At 47.4% G+C, this 23,656-nt stretch overlaps 6 protein-coding genes across 6 annotated transcripts; 5 read left to right on the top strand and 1 right to left on the bottom strand.

Moving 5' to 3' along the window:
• Positions 1 to 1,490: 1,490 nt before the first annotated feature.
• On the top strand, positions 1,491 to 2,552 carry N7520_010257 (amidohydrolase family protein; the record flags this gene model as incomplete). Its single annotated transcript, XM_057144190.1, has 1 exon — positions 1,491 to 2,552. One exon carries the CDS (start codon positions 1,491 to 1,493, stop codon positions 2,550 to 2,552), a length of 1,062 nt encoding a protein of 353 aa, XP_056989944.1.
• A 2,524-nt stretch (positions 2,553 to 5,076) lies between these two features.
• Positions 5,077 to 6,198, top strand: N7520_010256 (uncharacterized protein; the record flags this gene model as incomplete). The annotated part of the gene is made up of 1 exon (XM_057144189.1): positions 5,077 to 6,198. One exon carries the CDS (start codon positions 5,077 to 5,079, stop codon positions 6,196 to 6,198), a length of 1,122 nt encoding a protein of 373 aa, XP_056989943.1.
• A 146-nt stretch (positions 6,199 to 6,344) lies between these two features.
• N7520_010255 (uncharacterized protein) lies at positions 6,345 to 7,171 on the top strand (the record flags this gene model as incomplete). The annotated part of the gene is made up of 2 exons (XM_057144188.1): positions 6,345 to 6,477; positions 7,035 to 7,171. The coding sequence occupies 2 exons, from the start codon at positions 6,345 to 6,347 to the stop codon at positions 7,169 to 7,171; spliced, it is 270 nt and encodes an 89-aa protein (XP_056989942.1).
• Positions 7,172 to 13,327: 6,156 nt separating this feature from the next.
• On the bottom strand, positions 13,328 to 16,244 carry N7520_010254 (uncharacterized protein; the record flags this gene model as incomplete). Its single annotated transcript, XM_057144187.1, has 3 exons — positions 13,328 to 13,348; positions 13,401 to 13,871; positions 15,411 to 16,244. 3 exons carry the CDS (start codon positions 16,242 to 16,244, stop codon positions 13,328 to 13,330), a joined length of 1,326 nt encoding a protein of 441 aa, XP_056989941.1.
• A 3,146-nt stretch (positions 16,245 to 19,390) lies between these two features.
• On the top strand, positions 19,391 to 20,952 carry N7520_010253 (uncharacterized protein; the record flags this gene model as incomplete). Its single annotated transcript, XM_057144186.1, has 2 exons — positions 19,391 to 19,839; positions 19,920 to 20,952. The coding sequence occupies 2 exons, from the start codon at positions 19,391 to 19,393 to the stop codon at positions 20,950 to 20,952; spliced, it is 1,482 nt and encodes a 493-aa protein (XP_056989940.1).
• A 176-nt stretch (positions 20,953 to 21,128) lies between these two features.
• Positions 21,129 to 22,092, top strand: N7520_010252 (uncharacterized protein; the record flags this gene model as incomplete). The annotated part of the gene is made up of 2 exons (XM_057144185.1): positions 21,129 to 21,432; positions 21,503 to 22,092. 2 exons carry the CDS (start codon positions 21,129 to 21,131, stop codon positions 22,090 to 22,092), a joined length of 894 nt encoding a protein of 297 aa, XP_056989939.1.
• Positions 22,093 to 23,656: the final 1,564 nt, after the last annotated feature.

The following is a 23,656-nucleotide window of genomic DNA, read 5'->3' as shown; positions in this document are numbered from 1 at the left end:
TAAACCTCACTTTATCCTCACTTACCATATCACATGAATCAGCATCCCGAAAGCACACATCACAACGTGCTGTATTAACCCCACTTATCTGACATTGAATCCGAAAGGGTCGATCATCAGCAGGATTATACTGCGAAATAGAATGGCGAAAACTATGAATACACCAGCTAAAGTTAGGGGTTTGGTTATTAACCCAATGAGTAACTGGGTCCGCCATACTGAAGCTCTGGAGAAAAAATGGGGAATCAGAGGATATTCCTACCTTTTTATGCCCTTCTTTAAGAAAATTTCTACTATTAATTCAAAGAAATAGTATATATAAAGCAAACAAAAAGTGAAAATAAAGTAAACAGAAAGTAAACAAAAAGTGAAACAAAGACAAAACAGCCAAAATTACCTTTGTAATTTACATTATTTTATACATTTCCTATATAGGCAATTATGCAATAAATGTGGGGCATGGGATCTAGCTGGGATTCCCATAGGATCCCATGGGAATCCCATGGGAATCCCATTTCGCTTAGTAAATCCCATGGGATCTTGGCAAATGGGACTTGGACAAAAATATTTTTTTTCCGGTCCTATATTGGCAGGTCTACTCCCGAGTCCGACGCTTAGATGATGTCATAGACAAGATATAATAGCTGAGCTGAAAATTTTGGACGCAACATCTTATTGGTATCTGCAATTGAGACTTATTAGGCTCAGAATAAATATGACTTCAGGGTTGGGGACTAGATCTGTCACGAACAAAATCCTGTGGGTTGCTAGATATTTGTACAGTACTCCCGTATCTCAACTTTCACCCGATGATTTATTTCAGTTTACGAGTAGACTGATAGTGAGAGTGCGCAGAGACCGGATTGATGCTTTCAGTAGGGATTTTATCAAAAAAATCTTTATAAACGTCATTTTGAATTGGGAACCACTAGCTATCAGCATACTGTATTAAGAAACACTTGATCCAGAAATGAAAAAGTATAATGGTAGCGGCAAAACATTAACTCATGACGCGCATATGCCCGTAAGATGATGCGTCCGACTATCCTAAGCTATCATATCCAATTTGACATTATCCAAGGGACGGACTATACTTCACTCGATCGAAAGCTTATCAGCTGGCATTAGAAGCAATCGGGCTTGGGAGGTGAGAAAATATCGGAAGCGTATATAAATCATAGAGCCATTGCCAAGATATCAAGGCCGGATCCAGGGCTTACATCCCTACCAAATTTCAATCAAACTCAATCGAGTCCTCTAAAGAGCTTGAAAAAATCAGATTCAAACCACCATGCGCCATGTCACAAATTGTACAAATTGGGCCTGGCCGGTATGCGTTATCACTGCGTAAACTATATTTTGTAAATGACATCATGACATGGCTATTTTGTTGACATAAAAGGATCCCTGATCTCTATCTTTTTACTGTAGATCAACCATTATCTTCGAATACTTTTATCTACAAGTCATTTTGTAACTATACAACCAATATGCTCGGCAAAATTTCCTTGGAGGAAGCATATGAGATTCCGGAGCTGGCAGACCAGAGCCGTGATCAGGCGGCTTTGTACATCGCTCCACCTGATCTCGAACGATACATGCGCCAGATCAAGTCCATCTCCGGAGAGCGCCTGAAGGTTTCCGATGCTCATGGAATCGGCTACACAATCTGCTCCTTGACCGTTCCCGGTATTCAAGGTATCACAGACCCAAAGACTGCCGAAAAACATGCCACAGTTGTCAACGATTATATCCACAAGGAAACCAAGGATCACCGCGACCGTCTCGGAGCCTTCGCAGCCTTGTCCATGCATGACCCAGTTCAGGCAGGCAAGGAGCTTACGCGCTGCGTGAAAGATCTCGGTTTCCACGGAGCCTTGCTCAACGATGTCCAGCATGCCGGACCTGATGGTGAAACCTATCTTTTTTATGATCAACCAGCCTATGACGCATTCTGGAAGGTGGTTTGTGAATTGGATGTTCCCATCTACATTCACCCTGCTGCACCAATGGGAAAGTACTACCAGCAGCAATATGCCCAGCGGAAGTACCTCGTTGGACCTCCGTTGAGCTTTGCCAATGGTGTTTCACTTCACCTGTTGGGCCTGATCACCAATGGTGTCTTTGATCGCTTCCCAAATCTGAACGTCATCGTTGGCCATCTTGGCGAACATATTCCATTCGACTTCTGGCGTATCAATCATTGGCTAGAGGATGTTGAGCGACCCCTCGCCAAGAAGGCTGGCGATGTGATGAGTAAGAAGGATATTTATTACTACTTCAAGAACAATATCTATCTTACTACCAGCGGCCACTTCTCGACACCCACTCTCAAGTATGTTGCGGAATACTTGGGACCAGACCGGATCCTTTTCAGTGTGGATTACCCTTACGAAACCATCGAAAACGGTTGCGGATGGTGGGATAAAGATTCCGAAAACATCAAAAAAGCTTTGGGCGGTACAGGAAATTATGTAAAGGTTGGACGCGAAAATGCCAAGAAGCTTTTCAAGCTGGGCAAGTACCATGACTCGGAGGCGCCAGTCTCGTGAAAATCTCCTAATTCTGGAAGAAAGCAGGATCGGGAAGAATGGGGAACAATTTGTTCCATCTTCCCACCCAGATTTTGTTCAAACTGCCATAACGTGGGTTCTGCTGGTCACCCGGATTCTTGTCATGGTCTTTTCTCCTTTCCAGGCTGAAGTTGTGTTATTTAAAAAAAATAAAAATTGGGGTTCACATGTTGCCAATCTTTAAAAGTCCATACTCGGAAGGTAACTACTAATATCCTCAATACCCAATTCCGTGCCTTACGACTTCATAATGCCGCAAATCCTTCTTCAGTTAAACAAAACTTGAATTTAATGGGAAATCGTCTACCTTATGGCCGCAAGACTTCGTTCCTTTCCGTCTGCGAAGCGATACTAGCCACAACTTTATCGAATAACTGGACTTGAGCAGAATTGGCACTCTGTTTTGAACTTGCAACAACGTCAGTAGCGCAGAAATCAAATTTGAAGGAATCACAAACCTGTTGTACATTAACTTCTTGGCATTTATTGAATGCCATCTTCAAGATTCTCTCAAAGGTTGCGAAGGTGGCACACTATATAGAGAATTCTAGTACTGACCCGTTTTATGCCTTTCACTAGGAGTGGGTCTTTGGAAGGCGAAAGCGAAGAAATTCAAGTGGGGCAGGGACACGGACACGGTGTCGAGGTAAGACCGGTTTTATGGGCAGATCGGGGTTTATTTGTTAGAATAAGGAAGCGGTAAAGAAAGAATGTAACCACGGGAGCTAAATCGCTCGCTGGGCTCTTTACCATTTCTATTCCTCCTTCACCTTCGGCGATATGTAGTGAAGAGGGGAACGCTCGTTGGCTGTACGCTCTGACGACGCACGAATCGGATGTATTCAGCAAAACCCACCACGACCGAAGGTCGCCCTCGGAGAGCAGTGGATCCCTCGACAAAGGTCAAAGGTGAGAGGTGTGTAAGAGTGTGTATTCTGTAACTAGTCCTAAGTTCGTATTAATATGACCGTTTCCCTTACATGACGAAATATGACCCGCAACGATATGGTAATCCGTACAGGGACCGAGTCTCCCCACTACAGTAGGTAGACGATCTCGTTACATTGTTGGTACTCAACGTTCAACATCGGAGACCAAAACCATGTAAGCGATCAATAGATGATGACTTTAATCACTGTACTTCAACAGATAGACTCTTCCTTATTTCTTCAACAATAATTGAAAGTCGGTTTATAAGAATCCATAACAATCCCATTCCAAGTTCTCGCACAAGAATCTTTGTCATGATTAAAGTCATCTTCGATGTAGTCGACGGCCCCTAGGATAAAGCTCGTTCCCTCGTGGACGGCGTGGGAGAGGTGGATGTTGAAGGAAAAGGGGGTTAAGGAACTGAATTGGATTGATCCATCAAAATCCCAAGGAGCAATCCAGGAAAGTGCCCCTCTCAGAGCAGAGAGAAAAAATAAAAATAAAAAATTGATGCATCACTTAAGTCAAGGACCCAAGGTAGAGGTTAGTGTAACTCAGGGCCATGGATAATTGCAGTAAAGCTGCCTATTTAGGTTTAGCCTTATGCCAGCCGACGAGGCGATCGTGTCGCCTTGGGAGATATGAATTATTATGTAAATAGCTCACTATTAGTCAGCTTTACACACAAAACCCATGGTAGGGGTGGAGAGAAGAAATCGGACTGTTACACATTCGAGAACGCACCCCATTGGTCGATAAAATACGTCCGTTTACGTGAGCCGACAGATCGAACATCAGCCCAAAATCAGGAATGCGGTGATAACAATGTCTCCAACAGTAATGGGATGATCATAAGTGTTTTGATTCTTCCCGAGAGACTCCCGAGGACGTAGTTAACTAGAGTCATATGACACAAAAATGCCGAAGATAAGTTTTCCCACTATATTTTAATATGCCCAGGCTGTGGTATACGAGCTGAAAATTCTGACCAACATTTTGACCGCCAATGGCGTCGCGGGTATTTCATCCGGGCTACTATACTGTCAGGTCGATGATTAAAGTCCACAAGAGTTTCGTCGCCCCCCCACCGATTTTTTCCCCCTTCTTTTCCATCACCTGAAGAATGACTGTGTATGCAATTCGTGTGCACCCTACCACACTAGAGGATTCTTGCCTTGCAACTCGACAGGCAAGAACGGCTAATTCCACGGCTCCGTTTGCCGCGATCAATGGCATCAGAATCGGGATCAGATCCCGCAGCAGAACTGTTACAGCACGTGACCCATTATAAGCCAACACGTGACCGTTCCGTAGCTTAGTTCTTCCTGATGACCCTTTACTCTATTCCATGCTTATTACTCATTATCGTCTGGTTCAGTGCCCTTCGTTCCATCAACGTAACAGTTGGTAGCACGTCCTAGTTACGTTTCTTTCGGGTCCTCCGATTGGTATTGGCCCCGTTTTTCCCCTGCGCCGAGCCTGCGCTGGTGCGGTGATCGCACCAATCCCAATCCCCCTGACCACCCTGCGAACCACTCACAAGCCGCGCCTGGACCCACTGTCCCGAGCTTGTATGGACTCGCTGGACAAAGCATCAAGATCGGCTTTGATACTCGCCTCGCAGCTCGATAGTTATATCAGCTCGTCCCTGGCTGACCTTCCTGCCCCCTGGGTTGAGGATTTTGACTCTGTCACTCTCTTCCGTGTCCAGCACGTGATCTCATGTTTTGGGAAGGTGCCTTCGTCCCGCTTGCCAGGTTGCGTTGATTTCCCAGTTGACTGGCCTATCGATCGTTCCTGCTTAAACCAAGCCACGAAGAACTTCCTTCGTCTCTCAAATCCCCTTTGCCCCCCTGATCCACCTGCATCAGACTCGGAGCCTGGTCGTCCTCTTGGCCGTCCTCGAAACTACGCTCGTCAGTCGGAACGCCAGCTTGACTCGTCTGAGCCAGAACGTCACCTTGACTCGCCCATCGCGGGTATATCTGTTTCTTCCCCTGTGCCAGTTTCCCGTCCTACTACCCCTCAGACCGAACAAACTCGGTCACTTCCCGCTGCTCCTTCACGCAGCACTATCAGCTTCACTGATTTCTCCCCTGTACGGTTACCGTACACTCAGGTTTCCCCTAACTCAGATCTTTCCTGCGGGACCCCACCCGCTACCGCTGATCCAGCCTCCGCTGAACCTGAATCGAATCTTTCCTGTGGGACCCCACCCGCTGCCGCTGATCTTTCAGCCTCCACTGACCCTCTACTTATACCTAGATTTTTTCCTAGTCAGTTACTGCCAATCCCTAGGATGGCTAACAACGAGCACCAGAACGGGCGCTCTAATGTCCAAGCGATACTCACTGAGATTTTTACCAACCCCGAGTTTATTTCACTGATTCGCAACCCGGCCCGTGGCAGCCCTACCCACGATGGCCTCGCTCCCCACGATAAGCCAGATACGTCGTGGAAGCCAGCTGAAATCGGATTCTTTAATCCGGGCCTAGACGATAAGGACGGCGGTTTCACCTTAGTTAGAGACAACATGCATTACTCTGACGATTTCACCTTCATCAGCCGCCTCAGTGATTTGGTCCGGCTTAAGTCCGAGCGTGTCGTCCGCGCCAATATCCACTCGTGCCTAAAGGCTGAAGCACTGGCTTGGTATTCCCAGGAACTGACAGATAACGAGAAGAATATATTATAGCTTATCCCCTTGACGATGGCTGGTTTAAGCTACTCAGAGACCGCTTTAAACCCGACCGTATAGCAACGCTTGCTAAGCTTGACCGTTACAAGTACGACTGGACCCAAGTTCGCGAGCACCGCTCAGCGCGATCTCACGCACAGACTATGCTCACCCTGCTGAGGTCTACTGGTATGACTGACCCCAAGGACCAGATCTGCAGAATCGTGATGAGCATCGATGCTACCTTGGCGCGTGACCTTGGCCGGCTAAGCGACAAAATCGAGGACTTCATGAAGGGTTTGGATTTCTGCTACGAGAACTAGCATCGCTAATCCGAAGAAAGCCGCAACCGTTTGTCTACCTAGCCTCCCCGCCAAGCCCCCCGTCCGCAACTTGGCTACAAGTCGCGCTTTAATACCAACACTAACCAGTAATGGCGTCAGGATTTGCCACTCCGGACCAGTACGCAGACCCAATATAGGTCTAGGTACCAGCAGCAGCTACAGCCCGTCTCACAGCAAAACTACCAAGCTTAGTACCAGACCCAGTACCAGACTCACCAGCCCCCGCCGCCCCAGTCTTAAGATTCTCAGTCTCAGGCTTCGCAGCCCTCGCGTCAGGTCTACACACAGTACCGACCTTAGCCACAGCAATTTAGCCAAGCTTAGGCAGCTCTATAAGCTCCTCGAGGTTAGCTTCTATTTTCGGACAAGCCATATAACCCATCACAGAACAATCGCCAAGCGTATAACCGCCCCAGGGCCCTCCTCGCGGACGCCAACCCGGGCGACACGGATGAAGCTTAGAGCCAATCGCGCTCCCCTACATCGAGGATAAACTGTTTAATAACTCAGCCGAGCCTAAGGCCTACCAAGCCAATGACCAGTACGACCTCTACGACGACGGCGCAGACGTTCCACAGGATAGGCCTAGTGATTTCCCTACCTTAGCCTACGCCCTAGATGAGGATATCATCGTGTCCTACTTATAGTGTGATACCGCTTTTCCCTCTAACAATCAGCTTTATACTCACTTTGAGAATTGCCGACCGAAAGCGGCTACTCCGATTGATCCAGTTATGAATTTCGCCGCGTGCTCAGTCCCGATCATTAACTCGTCGGCTTAGCACATATATGATAGCGGCTACGCGTTCCGGTCATGGCGTTACGCTACTGCCATAGTTAGCCTAATGGCCCCCGACCAAGTGGTGACCTCCTATCTTAATTCTGGCTACGTTATGACTTTAATCGACACCAAGCTCGTTAAGTCTCTCGACACGACCATCCAACGGATTTCGCCCCCGATCCCAGTCTCAGGAATCGGCTCTAAGTATATGTCAAACGGTTATATCACCATCGATTTATATATACTGGGCCAGCATGCCACATATGGCCAGGCCGCTGCTAAACTGACTATCGAAGCGCACCTCGTTGACGATCTCAAAGCTCAGTTACTTATCGGCATCGACGTCATGGCTAGACTTCTCCATGGACATGTCCATGATGGGCATGCCCATGGGCCTAAAAAAGCCCATAGGTGCCTGAATTTACTGGTTTCTGCCTGATTTTCCTTGCATAACCTTATGACTCATCTGAAACTAATTCTGTTATTTACCCCTGTTTTGGTTAAAACGCATACCACCTACCCTATTATCCATCTTCTCTATTGTATTTATATGAAATATTCCTGTTTATAGATAGATAACTACTATCTTTATATATCTAATCACTCTTTTCAAGGATAAGGGCAGGGTATAGGTTATATTAGAGAATAGTAGTGGATAATACTACTTAAGTATAAGGATATATATTTACTGCATGTATACCCTCACCACTTTTCTGGTAATACTATCTTTGGTAGTAAATTTACCCCAAAAGTATATTTTTTAGCATTTTTAAAGGAGAATTTGATAAATTAGCCCCTCTACTATCTGAATCCTTTATTTTATTTATAATAAATAGTTAAAAATTGTAGAAGAATTAGGAGGATAAAAGGTGAGAATTACTGGACTTCGACAGTTTTTCTCAGTAGATACTAGCCCCACTTAGCATAATTTACCCCTTTTATCATATCCTCTCTTCTCTCATTCTTCTCTTATTCTTCTCTCACTTTTCTCTAACTTACCCCTTACATACCCAATATGTCTCAACTAAGCCAATTATCACTCTATAGTGATAGTATTGATCCATCTGATTTTATATCATCTTTCCAGCCAATATGCCTCCCACCACCCCTCCCACCATCAGTTCAAACCATTAAACTTCAAAATCTTGAATATGCTATCTGGGCAAAGGTAGAAAGTCAAGATTTTGTTGATTGGTGGCTGAAAACTCAGTATGGGACCAAATCAGCTAGGGTTTCCATGAAATGGGACCAAAAGCGTCTATCTTCTGATATTTGGGTAAGTCTACAGCAAGTGGCTAGCCTACAGACAGGAGAACCTAAGGTTATATGTATTCACTGCAATACCTTACTTGGTCACCCTAATTGGAAGGGAACTGGTACAAATACAGTCCGGCGGCATTTACAGAGTTGCCTAATAAGGGTAAAGCGCCCTAGTATTCAGCATCTTATGCAGAAAGTGGTAAAATACGCTTTTTTCTACTTTTATCTGATCTTTTCATCCTATCTTTCCGACCGAAAAAGCTAACCAGCTCTCAAATAGACCCCAACCAATAAAACAACCTTACCCTTCTCTAACGATCTATGGGAAAAACAACATTTGACTACTATTACTAGTCTACGCCTCCCTTTTCACCTTATCGAAAGCCTACACTTCCGGAATCTTCTATAGCTTACCCAATCAGCACCTTCGATCCCATCTTTCCCCTCTGCTCGGAAGATTCAACGCTTATTACAACAAGAGACACTTACCCGACAGAGGGCTATTCTCGATACCCTACCAGCTGATTCTAAGCTCTCGCTTAGCCTTGATTGTTGGACCTCCCCTTTTCAGCAGGCATTTATGGCTATAACTGGCTATTTTCTAAATGAATCATGGGAGTATAGAGAAGTGCTTTTAGGGTTTGAGCCCCTATCAGGGATCTATTCTGGTGAAAACCTTGCAAAAGTAGTGCAAACGACTATCGAAGTATATGACTTATCAGACCGAATTATGGCTATTACAGCTGATAATGCGTCAAATAGCCATACTTTGGTCGTATCCCTCCAAGCTGAATACCCTACATGCTCATTTATCAGGAATCCTTGTATGGCCCACGTGATTCAGCTAAGCTGTCGGCTCACGTAAACGGACGTATTTAATCGACCAATGGGGTCCGTACTCGATCGTGTAATTGTCTGATTTATTACCCGCCCTCGAACCATGGTTCTTATGTGCGGATTATGACTAACGTGAAGTCCGGTTGCGCGGGCGACCCGGTTGAGCGAGCGACCCCACCAAAAATCCACTTCCATATTAATACGTCTTCTTCAACCATAACAAGAATGCCCCCTGAGCGCTCCGATAAGAAAAAAAAGCTAATAGAGCAGGAGGGTCGTCTTTTATTAGCTATAAAAGCTATAAAAGATGGTAAATATCCCTCTGCTGCGGCTGCTGCACGATCCTTTGATATCCCTGTCTCAACTTTGAAGGCACGGATTAATGGGCGTGAATCTGCTACTGAAAAGCGACACAATCGCTTTATTTTCACCGAAATTGAGGAAGGATCGATTGAAAAATGGCTACTGGATATGGATTCTAGAGGGGCAGCTCTTACTTTGCCTATGTTGCGAGATATGGCTAATCTGCTACTTTATGCCCGAAAAACTACGCCCTCTACTGTGGGTAATCATTGGCCTGCTGAATTTATCAAACGACGCCCAAATCTCTCTACTCGATTCTCTCGCAAATACGACTATCAGAGAGCCCTTTCAGAAGACCCTAGAATCATTAAACCATGGTTTGATTCGGTGCAAAAAACAATTGAAAAGTGGGGTATTGTCTCGGACGATATCTTTAACTTTGATGAGAGTGGTTTTGCTATGGGTATCGGCGCAACACAAAAGATTATCACTTCTGCAGAATACCACGGGAAAAGAGCTCTTTTACAAGCCGGAAATCGCGAGTGGGTAACCATAATCGAGTGTATTCGAGCTTCTGGAAGTATTATGCCTCCACTCTTCATTTTCAAGGGAAAAAAGTTTCCAGAGCATCTACGCCCTTATCTTCTTTTAAATCAAGAAGGAGCACGTCTCACTATGAGTGAAGATGGCTGGACTACTAATACAATTGGTTTATGGTGGTTGAAACATCTTTTTATCCCAAATATTGGGCCAAGAGTGGGGAAATATTGCCTACTGGTCCTCGATGGTCATGGGAGTCATTTGACCCCCGAATTTGACCAACTTTGTGAAGAAAACCAAATTATCGCAATCTGTATACCTCCTCATGCTTCCCACCTTTTACAACCTTTGGATGTGGGCTGTTTTTCGGTTTTGAAGAGGCTTTATGGAGGAGCGGTTTCAACCTTGATGCGGAATGGAGTGAACTCTATTGATAAGGAAGATTTTCTTGAACTTATCGCTGATGCGAGAATTGGTGCTTTTAAGACTTCTACTATACAAAATAGCTTTTCAGCTACTGGATTAGCACCATTTGATGCTAATAAAGTCTTGGAAAAGCTAAATGTGCGCCTGGATTCCCTTCCTCCTCTCGATATTGTCTCACAGCGACCACTCTCTTCCGGCAGTGATAGTGATCCAAATACTCTCTGGACTCTCTCAAAATTCACAAAATCACAATCTCGGATCAAAAAAGGTCTAGAATCTTCTTCTTCAATCCTCTCTTCACCAACAAAAAGAGAGCTTCAGAAGACCTATGATATGACTATCAAAGTGGTCCACCACCATATTTTTCTCCAGAATCGCTGTACCCAATTAGAGGCTACCAACAAGAAACAGACAAAAAAACGAGAGACCATACATAAGTTTACTACCCAGAAAGGTATCTTTGGGGGTCTAGAGAGTGGTAAAGATGATGTGGTTTATGAGGATGAAGATAATGGTAAAGATATATATTTGCCGGAGGTATCTACAAGAGCGGTTGTTGAGCCTACTTTACCTTCTATGCCTTCGGTTCGGCGGCATGTGACATGTTCTGGCTGTGGGATAAAAGGTCATACATATCCTGGATGCCCTTCACGTGTTTATTAGCAAAATTTTGAGTTATTTGATGGTTTTAGTGGTAGTTCAAAATTAATGATTTTTCGAAGTTTGGTGGGGTCGCTCGCTCAACCGGGTCGCCCGCGCAACCGGACTTCACGTTAAGCTCACTAGATTACCTAATTTACCATCTCTCCATAGCGACACACCCCCTCAGCGGTGGCACTCTCTGGCAGCGCTGCACATAGAGAAATCTGCGCACAAATATGGCCGAAATCCCTTGTCAGAGCACGTACGGGTGTTGCCGAATCTTGACCTACCCCGCGCGGGCCTGCCCAAATCCGCACAAAACCACCCAATTCCTCCATTTCTGCACTCTTTGCTAATCAACCTCTATTTCCCGATTGGGACTAGCCTTCCGTCTCAACTAGGTGCTGCACGTCCGTCAGGCCCAGCATCTTCACGAAAGCTTCATGTTTCTGCCTCGGCAGCATCTTTGTCAAGCCGTCAGCGACCATCTGAGCTGTTGGCACCCATTTGATACGTATCCTCCCTTCCTTGACCTCTTGTCTCAGCCAATGACCATGGATATCCACATGCCGCAGCTTGGTATCAAAAGGTGCGTCCTCGGCGTTTATCAAATCCACCGTCCGGCTGTTATCGCACTCGATAGTCAGCGCCCCCGGATACTCGAATCCGATTCTCATAAATAACCGTTTCCACCACAGCAGGGCCTTGCCGGCGTCTGATAATCCCAGCAGCTCGGCCTCGGTTGTCGACGTCGTCACTGTCCGCTGCTTTGTGGCCTTCCAGTCCACAGGTCCCCCGAAGATCTGGCAAATATACCCCGCGGAGCTTTTCCTGTCGCTGTGATCCGCGTACGAGGCGTCACTGGAGATCCTCACAACCTCGCTGTCGTCCTCGACCGGGCCATACTGGATTCCCCAATAACGTGTTGTGTACAGGTAACAGATCAGCCTGTCGACGGCGGCATGGTGTTTTGGACCCGGATTTTGCATAAACTGAGCGAGGATGGACGCCCTTTTGGCCGCGTCCGCCCGGGTTATGGTGGTGGCATACTGGACAGAGCCGATCTTCTGCTGATATTCGTGAATACTCTGCGGGGTAGCTTGCCCCTCGTAGGTGCTTTAGTCCTCGGCCCCAGGGGTCCATACAGGCCCCCGGCCGGTGAGGTTATATCTCTCGGCGACCCCCGTAAGGTAGCTGTCCTGCACTAACCAGAGCTTCTTTTCTGCACGATTCCGTAGGATTCGGATACCCAGAAACCATTCAGCCTCACCCTGATCTGTCAGCTGCCAGTGCTTCTCGAGTTCCTTTTCCAGCTGGTAAGCACGCTCCCTGGCCATATGATGACTGGCAATGAGAATGTCGTCCACATAAAAGAATATAATAACCCCCTCACCCACAAAGACACAGGGGTCCTCGGCTACCTGTTCTAGGCCGAGTTTCCTCAAAACTGAAGCAGCATCCTGGTGCCAGAGCCGAGGGGCGATTCTCAGGCCATACAAGGCCCGCATAAGTCGCCAATACCGCCCTTGAGTGGCAAAACCGTCCGGCATTTTGGTATAAACTTCCGTACGGAGTCTGCTGTTTAAGAAGGCGTTCACGGCATCTCGCTGTCGTAAGTTGAGATTATAAGCTGCCACCAAAGCGAGTAGTGTCCTCGCTGTCCGTGCTGCTAGCGTAGCCGCCCGTTTTTCCTCAGCTGATATCCTCTGCAGGTCTCCACGTACACAGATCCTCGCTTTGCATTTGATAAGGAAGCCGTCCTGGTCAAATTTATAGGCGTATACCCACATCAGCGGCAGGACCTGAATCCCCTTATCCTTGGGCATATCCACCACCTGGTATGTGTTCTTTGCCTGTAGTGCATCGAGTTCGACCCTCATTGCCTTGCTGAAACCGTCACTAAGTGGATGCTTCCAGACGTCCTTGAATCTCTCTGGTGCTGGTGGTAAATCGTCCCTGTGCTGGCGGGAGGATGGTTTCGGAGTAAAAAGACCAGTGGAGAAAGCCTGAAGGGTCACCGACGTAGTATCATCATCTGCTAACGTGGTATTATAGGCAAAATCTCTGTCCCTCCTTTGCGTCCGAACCCTCTGTCCTTGTACGATATTATCGACATCCAGGCCGTCGATCCTCCTGGACTCGATATCCCTGTTGAGCTGTGATTCGTTTTCCTGGTCGTCCGCGTCTGCCCCTAGATCCGTAGTATCGAGGTCTGCTACCGGATCCTCCTGTGGCAGTGAATTTGGCGAATCTGGTGTCAGATCCATGTTTAGTTGAGCTCCGTGCTCATCCTGGGCTTCATGCCCATCCTCCACCCCCTGATCTGGAATAGAATCGTCCTCAGGTGGCGGTGTCCAACCGTGTGTTTCGGTCCCCTTGTTATATGTTAAACCTTCGTTCTGTGACCCCGCAGGCTCCTCCGCGGCCAGTGGTGCCAGCACTTCGTCCGTGGCAAGATCTGGTGTACTGGCACCCCCTACCGTCGAAGCGAGTCCTCGAACGTCATCCCTGTTGTTAGAATTCATAGAATCAATAGATCCCATAGGCTCTATAAGCCCCTGCAGAATAAATTGATGTTCTGCACCTTCTTCGATCAGCGTAGGCGGCATACCGGTGACGATCGGCAATTGTACCTCCTCGTCCCTGATTTCGGCCGAATACCGCCGGTTTTCATCAAAAACTGCGTCTCGAACCATACGTACTTGGCCCCTGTGCGGGATCCAAACCTTCCATATATTCGAGGCCACATAACCCACTAGATAGCCGATTTCTGCCCTCGACCTCATCTTATCCAGGCGTGGAATACCATCCAGCCGGCAGTATACTAGCGACCCGTATATCTTGACGTTCGCCAGTGAGGTTCTTGGCTTTTCGGAATCATCTATGAACTTCCGTGCCTCATCCCATGGAATGATCCACTTTCCCTCCACCTGTGTAGGCGTCCGGTTCAACAGATAAATAGCTGCATAAATCGCTTCTGGCCACAGGGCTGTCGGCAGCTGTCCCTCCTTTATTAAAGCTCGGGCTCGGGTCGTGAGAACCCCCCCTGATCTCTCACCGGGTCCATTCATCTCTGGTGTGTATGGCACCGTGAACGTGTGGACGCATTCGATTGAGTCAATTAGCTTTTCAATCCTCTCATCCACGGATTTCTCGTTATCTGAGTGCTATACCTTGATCGGCAGCTTCAGCTAGCGGATAGCGAACGCAATAAAGCTCAAAATCGCATCCTGACACCCGTTTTTGTTAATATGGGTCATAGCCCAGTGGAGATGAATCCCTTCAATGTAAAAATGAGTAATCCAGCAGTGCTTATTATAACCCATCGTCATCTGGATCAGATCAAAGTAGACCCGTCCACACCGCCCATAGTGCTTGCCGATAGGTCTTCGAGATATCTGGCGGGGTGCTTTAACCAGGTTGCATACCATGCATACGTCCGATCCCGGTTGCTCATCCCCATCCTCGATTTGTGCACCTTCGACCATCTCCGGAAGCTTCTTGATGATACCATAGTGGACATGACCTAGTCGTCTATGCCATATCTCTGCTGTGGTAGTAGATTTGAGCGGTTTTGCGGAGGTCTTCGTGGTAAAAGCGAGTTCTGCGGTTGTGGGGATTTCCGGCCGATTAAACACATAAATCCCATGCTCCACATGGCGATTTACGGCCAGCACCGGCTTTCGTCCGTTATCCACGATATATCCTCTCTTCATATCCCACCATGACCCTCGATCCTCTAGGCGTGCTAGCGAGACCAAATTACAGTGGAAAGTAGGCGAATACAGGCAGTCAGAGAAGGTCACTGACATCTTCTTACCTGTAGCAGGATTTACGCCCGTCATGGTCGCTGTGCCTACCCCCTGGACCGGGGTATGGCTATCGCCTGTACGGAAAGACGTGGGCATCTCCTGATAATCCACGAACTTGGACCGATCATTACAGACATGCACATTTGCCCCCGAGTCCAGCACCCATTGGTCCCGATACTGTACGTCCCAGGTCGCCAGGGCGGTGGCATACGCAATATGGTCGTCAGATTTCGAGTCCATGCAGGATTTCGCTTTATTTTCCTTCATCTTTGTTTCTACCCATACCTTCCATTCAGGTTCCTTCTCATACGCACGTCGGACAGCTTCCAGACGGCGGTTAGACACCTGATATTCGGTAGGGCGTTCATCTTCATTTAGGGTCCAGCACTTCAGTACGGGGTGGGCACCCCCGCAGGGGCACTGCTTCCTGTCTCCGAATCCCTCGGACTTAGTCGGTGGACCCTGGTTGTTAGGCCTTGCTTCCTTATGCCCCTGGAAGGTCGAAGTCGCAAAAGCGGGCCTGGAGCTTGAGTTCTGGGGCTTCTTGTTCAGCTGGGATTCCTGGTATGTGGCCCTGAGGGATTCGATCAGAGTCTGTACGTCTATCGATTCTCGATTAACCACCATCTCCTGGAATCGGCTTTCCCACCAGCTCGGTAGGACGTATTTGGAAGCTTTTAGCAGTAGTAGTGCATGGTGGGTCGAATCCTCATATTCTAGACTGACAACTTCTTCACGCAGCTCCTCCCATTCGTCCAGCCAGCGGAGTACGTCCTGACCCTTACTCGGTCCTTTTATGCACTCCTCCCTCCATTTCCAGAGGGTCTCGACCCCATGGATATACGTCCGTCCGAATCTTTCTTTCAGGAGTGAAAACCGTTCACGGGGCGTATCCAGCCGGTCGAGGACTCGGTTTAATGCCGAGTCCACAGATGCAGTAATCGCCTGGTCTATTATCCGCAGTCCGCGCTGCTGATCCTTGTACGCAGCCAGCTGGATCTTGAAGTTATCCATTTCGTCCCGCCAGACGGTCCTCTCATCTCGATAATCCTCCTTAATCGACCGTATCTCATCTTCATCTGTATCGTCCGGTATATCCAGGACCGGTGCAGCCGGCATGATAGGTTATTCGATCAGGGGTCGAGGGGTCCGGTGACCCCGTTCTGGGTCACAAAGGTCCCAAACGTCTAGGCTCTGTCCAAGGCGCTTCATGGCCTGATACCACGAAGTCCACCGGGTAGAGCTCTTTAGCTTCTCTCCTCTCCATGTTGAGACAGAACCAATCGAGTCCATGGTCAATAATATCCGAATTCGTGTGCGCGGAGGTTTTCAGGGGCTGCCGTTTTATCCAAAAACCGGTCGAAACAGGTCAAATATGCCTTAATTCGGTCGGATATAGCTTCAATTTGGCAGGATCTATAGGAATCCGGGCTCATAACGTGATCCACGGTCGCCCGAGCGACCCCACCAACTTTTCAATAATCACCAATTTTCAATGACTATTAAAACCACAAAAATAACATGAATTTTGTTATCTAAAGCGAGTAGGGCAATAAGTATATGTATGCCCTTTCATCTGACACCCAGAACATGTCACCTGCCGCCGAACTATGGGCATAGAAGGTAAAGTAGGCTCAACAACCGTATTTGTAGATACCTTTGGTAAATATATATCTTTACCATTATCTTCATCCTCATAAACCACATCATCTTTACCACTCTCTAGACCCCCAAAGATACCTTTCTGGGTAGTAAACTTATGTATGGTCTCTCGTTTTTTGTCTGTTTCTTGTTGGTAGCCTCCAATTGGGTACAGCGATTCTGGAGAAAAATATGGTGGTGGACGACTTTAATAGTCATATAATAGGTCTTCTGAAGCTCTCTTTTTGTTGGTGAAGAGAGGATTGAAGATGAAGATTCTAGACCTTTCTTGATCCGAGATTGCGATTTTGTGAACTTTAAGAGAGTCCAGAGAGTATTTGGATCACTATCACTGCCGGAAGAGGGTGGTCTCTGGGAGATAACCTCGAAAGAAGGAAGGGAATCTAGGCGCACATTTAGCTTTTCCAAGACTTTATTAGCATCAAATGGTGCTAATCCAGTAGCTGAGAAGCTATTTTGTATAGTAGAAGTCTTAAAAGCACCAATTCTCGCTTCAGCGATAAGTTCAAGGAAATCTTCCCTTTCAATAGAGTTGACTCCGTTCCGCATCAAAGTTGAAACCGCTTCTCCAAAAAGCCTCTTTAAAACCGAAAAGCAGCCCACATCCAAAGGTTGTAAAAGGTGAGAGGCATGAGGAGGCATACAAATTGCGATAATTTGGTTTTCTTCACAAAGTTGGTCAAATTCGGGGGTTAAATGACTCCCATGACCATCGAGGACCAGTAGGCAATATTTTCCCACTCTTATCCCAATATTTGGGATAAAAAGATGTTTTAACCACCATAAACCAATTGTATTGGTAGTCCAGCCATCTTCACTCATAGTGAGACGTGCTCCTTTTTGATTTAAAAGAAGAAAGGGGCGTAGATGCTCCGGAAACTTTTTCCCCTTAAAAATAAAGAGTGGAGGCATAACACTTCCAGAAGCTCGAATACACTCAATTGTGGTTACCCACTCACGATTTCCAGCTTGCAAAAGAGCTCTTTTCCCGTGGTATTCTGAAGAAGTGATAATTTTTTGTGTTGCGCCGATACCCATAGCAAAACCACTCTCATCAAAGTTAAAGATATCGTCTGAAACGATACCCCACCTTTCAATGGTCTTTTGAACCAAATCAAACCATGGTTTGATGATTCGAGGGTCTTCTGAGAGTGCTCTCTGATGGTCGTATTTACGAGAGAGTCGAGTAGAGAGATTTGGGTGTCGTTTGATAAATTGAGAAGACCAATTGATACCAGTGGTAGATAGTGTGTTTTTCTTTGCACTAAGTAAGAGATTGGCCATATCTCGCAACATAGGTAAAGTAAGAGCTGCACCTCTTGAATCCATATCAAGTAGCCAGTTCTCTATCGATTGCTCCTCGACTTGGGTAGATATATGGCCAGATGCCCTCTTTTCAGCGGCAGATTCGCGCCCATTGATCCGGGCCTTCAAAGTTGAGACAGGTATCTCAAAAGATCGTGCAGCAGCTGCAGCAGAGGGATATTTACCATCTTTTATAGCTTTTATAGCTAATAAAAGGCGACCCTCTTGCTCTATCAACTTTGCTTTTTTTTCAGAGCGTTGGGGTGGCATTTTGTTGTGGTTGTAAAGTATGTATTATTATTGAAGTGGATTTTCGATGGGGTCGCTCGGGCGACCGTGGATCACGTTAGCGACAGACCTTCACCCACGGCGAATACGTCCGAGAGCTCTTCCCCGAACCCACCATAGCGGTTTTCGAGCTCCACAAGCCACTCTGCAGACCGACCAGCGCTGCACTCATCCAGATGCAAGCAGGTAAGCTGACCCTGCCGGCCTATCTGGCAACCATCTCCGCATGGCGCGAGGAAAGGTAGCTCGGGCACTTGAGGATGGAGTGCCAGACTTGAACTCTTCCAGATGCCACCACTGCGAGCGTGGCGAGATGGACACAAAGCACGAGCTGCTGACCTGCCCTCGTTAAGCCACGCTTCGCGCCGAAATCTTCGGCATCGAACGTCCACCGGGCGTATGGACGTCCTGGCTCACCAGGCCAGAGCGTGCGCCTAAAGCTGCAGCCTTGATGCTGGCCACTCGCCTACTTGGCCAGTTCCGCCACCTGTCAGACACATATCACACCATAGTCGGTTCCGCAGCTGCGTAAGTGCTCGACACATTCCTTGGAGTGCCCGCGGGCCTCCAGAAACCATTGACTTAACCCGCCTGGGCGCTTCGGGCGTCTAGGGGCAACTGCGTTATTCGAAGACGGAGGGCTGACGCGATCGATCACCATGGGAGATGCTTGCGGAACGGTTCGGACCTGCGCTACGGTCTACACTTCTCTCTCGCTTCTGCCAGCGTTAGCGATATGTAAGTAAGGGTATTTAAATGGTTATCGTGAGCGAAACGGGCGCGTTGATGGGGTGCAAGTGAAAGAAGAGGGGTTTGAGCGTAGGCGGAGAAGGGGCGTGTACGGGGGCGAGTAGCGGCCAATTTATCAAAACACCTTATCACATGACTTTTGTTCACCGCTTTTATCAATTTGGTAACGTATTGTACGAGAAAACCCCTAAATCCTACCATCTAATATCCACCCATTTAATATCCACCTATCTCCACCCTTTTCCCCCCTTTCACCCAACATGCCGCGCCCGCAAATTGACCTTGCTGCCCACCGAGACGAGATACAGACCCTTTTTGAGAGCGGTGCTACTCATGAAGCTATTCAGCATGCCCTGGCCGCCCGTGAGGTGCACGTGACCCTTATTACGCTCAGAAGACGACTTGATTCCTGGGGTTTTCGGAGATACAGCACCGGACCCGATATGCGTGAGAATGTTAAAACCCTACTACCCCTTATGCGCCCTCGAGATGTCCAAAAAGTGCTACCTACGCTTACCGAGCGCACTTTTCGGAGAATTCGGGCGGAAATGGGTGTCAAATTACGCACAGACGACCCTGTTGAGCGTGACCAGCAAAGAGAGGAGTTACAGGCGGTTTTGACCTATTATGACCGTACTGGAGAAATTGAGGGGTACGGACGACGCGCAATGCAGGTCCACCTCCGTCGTTATGAGCAATATTATCCAGCGTAAGTGGGAGATATTTGGGAGATATTTGGGAGATATGTGGGAGATATTTGGGAGAGAAACGTGCTGATTTCTTCTTTAGTGATCTAATCTACGACGTTTACCGAGAAATCCGCCCTGACGCAGTTTTACGCCGCACAAACGACCTCCAGCGTGGCCGTGGTAGCTATAGCTGCCCTGGGGCTAATTTCGTCTGGCATGTTGATGGGCATATGAAGCTTGAACCTTATGGATTCGAGATTTATGCTGCTATTGATGGATACTCTCGCAAAATCATGTGGATTTATACCGGTATAAGCGCACGCACAGCTGTGAGTGTTGGACGTCAATATCTTGACTGTATTCAGCATGCTGGGTGTATTCCGCGTTTTATCCGCTGTGATTTAGGTGTTGAAGGGCATATGATGGCTGATTTTCATCTTGCACTCCGGAGGGTGGAAGATCCTACGATTACACGTCTTCGTGATTGTTTTCTACTAAGTAAAAGCACAGAAAACCAGCGTATTGAATCGTTTTGGTCGAAACTACAGAAAACGTGTTTATTTATCTATCGTCATTACTTCATGATTTTACGAGAATCACACCTCTTTTCAGCAGCAAATATTACAGACCAGGTCGCCCTTCTCGCCATCTATATGCCACTTATCCGACGACATGTTTCAGAGTACATCAAAGATCATAATTCGTTTCCCATCCGCCCTCAAAAAAATAGGCTTGGGTGTGTTACCGGTATTCCACTCGTCAACTACGACTTCCCTCCACCTGGGAAGCAATACAAGTGCGAAGTGAGCGAGGAAACCTATCAAATCCTGTACGAAAATGTCGCACCATGGGATCCTATAGAATATCTTCCACCTGCTACTCTGGCGTGGTGCTCTACACAGCTGAATGATATCATTCCAGGGGGATTTGACCCCGAAAATCCACCTCTCTACCGACCGGGTGATAACCCCTTACAGCCATATCGATCTGTGTACGAGCAGCTGCGGATTCGAGCATTAGACCATGAAGATTCTGGTATGCAGCCGAAATTCAGCGTTTGTGACAAGCCCTTAGATGGATATAATTGGCGGAATTCAGGTGCAGCAGAGGGTGTAACAGCGGAAAGTGGTTGATAATCTAATGTCTTAGGTTGCGCAACGAATTTTGGTCTCGGGTAACGAATTTTGCGTTTGCAAAACATGATGATGAATATGTGGTTGATTTCGTATACTAAATAGCACTTTTTCCCATCAGTATCTTCCACATAATCCACTTTTATTCATCAATTTATTGCTTAATTCCTCCAAATATGTCCGATTCCAACGCAATTATCGCAAGATTTCTAGAGTGGCAAAGTTCTCAAGCTTCACCTACCCCTACCCTTACCTCTACCCCTGCCCCTACGCCTATTCGTACGCCTGCGCAGGTCAATACTCAGGCCCTTCAGCTGACAGGGTATGAAGCTGCTACAAGGTCTTACGGGGCTGGGTCCCAGGCGAGAAACCAGCAAATTGGTCGAGCTCCGGCGCCAGCGCCTACCCCACCACAAATCAAGTTGGTAACATATGTCTATCTTTGGGAGCGTGGTGGACCAATTACGCAAATTAGAGAGGGTTTGCGTTCCTGATTCTCTGCTTTTTCTATACACATTCGATATATTTGCTAACTTTTTGGCTCTTTTAGTCGTTTTGAACCCCGACTTTCCTCCCGAATTCATCGTCCAAAATACACGTCAATTTGTCGAATTCGACATATTGACCCCCACCAATGTCGCGCTGCTGGAGAGGAAGGGGTATAACCCGACTTTGGATGAATTCGACGGGTATTTACTTGCGAGGGACGTCAAAACGGCCAATAACCGAGATCCTACAGCATTTATGGTTGAATGTCGCCCAAATACGCCCCTCCAGGAGTTTTGTGACCATAATTTGGGCCTTGTTAAAGGATTTAAGGACCGTTGGACCCTTCATGTGATAATATCACAGCATTCAGATACTACTCTTACCGCCCCGGTAGCCCCCGCAGCCCTTACAGCCCCAGTAGCCCCCATAGCCCCAGCAGCCCCCGTAGCCCCAGTGGTTACTGAGCTCTACGAAGACCGTCTCTGGTCATCTCCGCCTGCCTACAGCGATACCGAGAACCTCGAGATCCCCGATCTTGCCCCTGAGGCCCCTACAGCAGCGCCAGCAGGGCGTCCAACACGGTCAAGAAGAAGAAGGAGAGATACCCCTGAGCTTGTAAGCCAGCGTACCAGTAGACGCAGGCGCTTTTGATAGGGATAGATGGGTTCTGAAGGGTTTTGTACGCTATTTTCTCATGCATGCATTTTCGTTTAGGATTTGATAGGTTTCCTCGCTCAATTCGCACCTGTATTGCTTCCCAGGTGGAGGGAAGCTGTAGTTGACGATTGGAATACCGGTAACACACCAAAGCCTATTTTTTTGAGGGCGGATGGGAAACGAATTATGATATTTGATGTACTCTGAAACATGTCGTCGGAAAAGTGGCATACAGTTGGGACTTAGTAAAATTTGACTAATATTGGACTTATTTACCTTGAATATGTAAATTACTGTTTTCTCGAAATCCAGTATTTTTATGTTTTCTGCCATTTTTGCTGTTTCTGCCTGGTTTTTAGGGGTATTGATAAATTGGCCGCTACTCGCCTCCGTAGGCGTGCCGAAGTTTCGGTGTTTGTACTGTTTGCTGTTTTGGTCTTGGCTAGGGATGTCAAAATGAAATTTCAAAATTTCGAAATTCCTGAAATTTGGCTGCTTGAAATGTAATTTGAAATGGGGCTTGAAATCTTGAAATCTAGCTAGTCCCAAAGTGGTAATGATTATCTTCCATTCTTCCAATCAAAACAGTCGAACGTAAAGCACGTGACATAGACATCATGTGTCATCTATCCCCCGCCGTCGCCGAGTTGGCCGCTTGGAATCATCTGGAACTCCTTGAGGCCATTCAGATACACGCTTCGACCTCGTCCGCATAAGATGAGCTGAATCTGAATTTGTTGTGGGTTTCGTTGAAGGACTAAGGGGAGGCTCCGAAGTTGGCTTCAACAAGGAGTTAAGCCTCGACTTCAACGCAGAAATGAGGGCAGGATTTGTTGATTCTGAAGCTGAAGTCAAAGCTGAATTCAATGCTAAAACCAGGGCAGACGTTGGTGATTGCTCTGTTGGTTGCTCTGGTGGTTGCTCTGGTGGTTGCTCTGGCGGTTGCTCTGGCGGTTGCTCTGGCGGTTGCTCTGGCGGTTGCTCTGGCGGTTGCTCTGGCGGTTGCTCTGGCGGTTGCTCTGGCGGTTGCTCTGGCGGTTGCTCTGGCGGTTGCTCTAGTGGTTGCTCCGGTGGTTGCTCTAGTAGTTGATATGAGCCCCCTGATAGATCGTCTAGCACTTGGTTTCGCTGCAAAACCCTCTCTATCTCGTTATCCTCTTCTTGAAGGAGTGATTCTTGCGCAACTTCGGGAGGCCGTTCTGTCCGGAATTGTCGTTTATTGATCTGCACGAAGAGCAGTTTTTCAACGCGGTGGGGCTCGAGCCTATTTCGGACTTTTGTATGCTGAAGGTTCATCTGTGAAAAGGCTCTCTCCGCTGCCGCTGAAATTGCCACAGTATTGCAGAGTCGACGAGCAAAGGGTGCAAGAAGCGGAGCAAAGTCCTCCTGTATAAGCATATCGTAAGTAAGTCCTTCGTTTTAATCGTTGATAGTATAACGTACTGCCTCAAGCCAAAAGAGAGACGGGCTCTGGGCCTTCCAGCAGGAGGCATTATAAAAAGTGCCCGTTCTCTGCCTGAATGACAGAAATTCATGCCAAGCGGAAGAGCTTTTGTCG

The sequence above is a fragment of the Penicillium odoratum genome (assembly GCF_028828045.1).
Source record: "Penicillium odoratum strain IBT 22623 chromosome Unknown utg000008l_segment0_segment0, whole genome shotgun sequence".
Taxonomy (NCBI): Eukaryota; Fungi; Ascomycota; class Eurotiomycetes; order Eurotiales; family Aspergillaceae; genus Penicillium; species Penicillium odoratum.
This window is presented reverse-complemented; position numbering and strand designations above follow the sequence as displayed.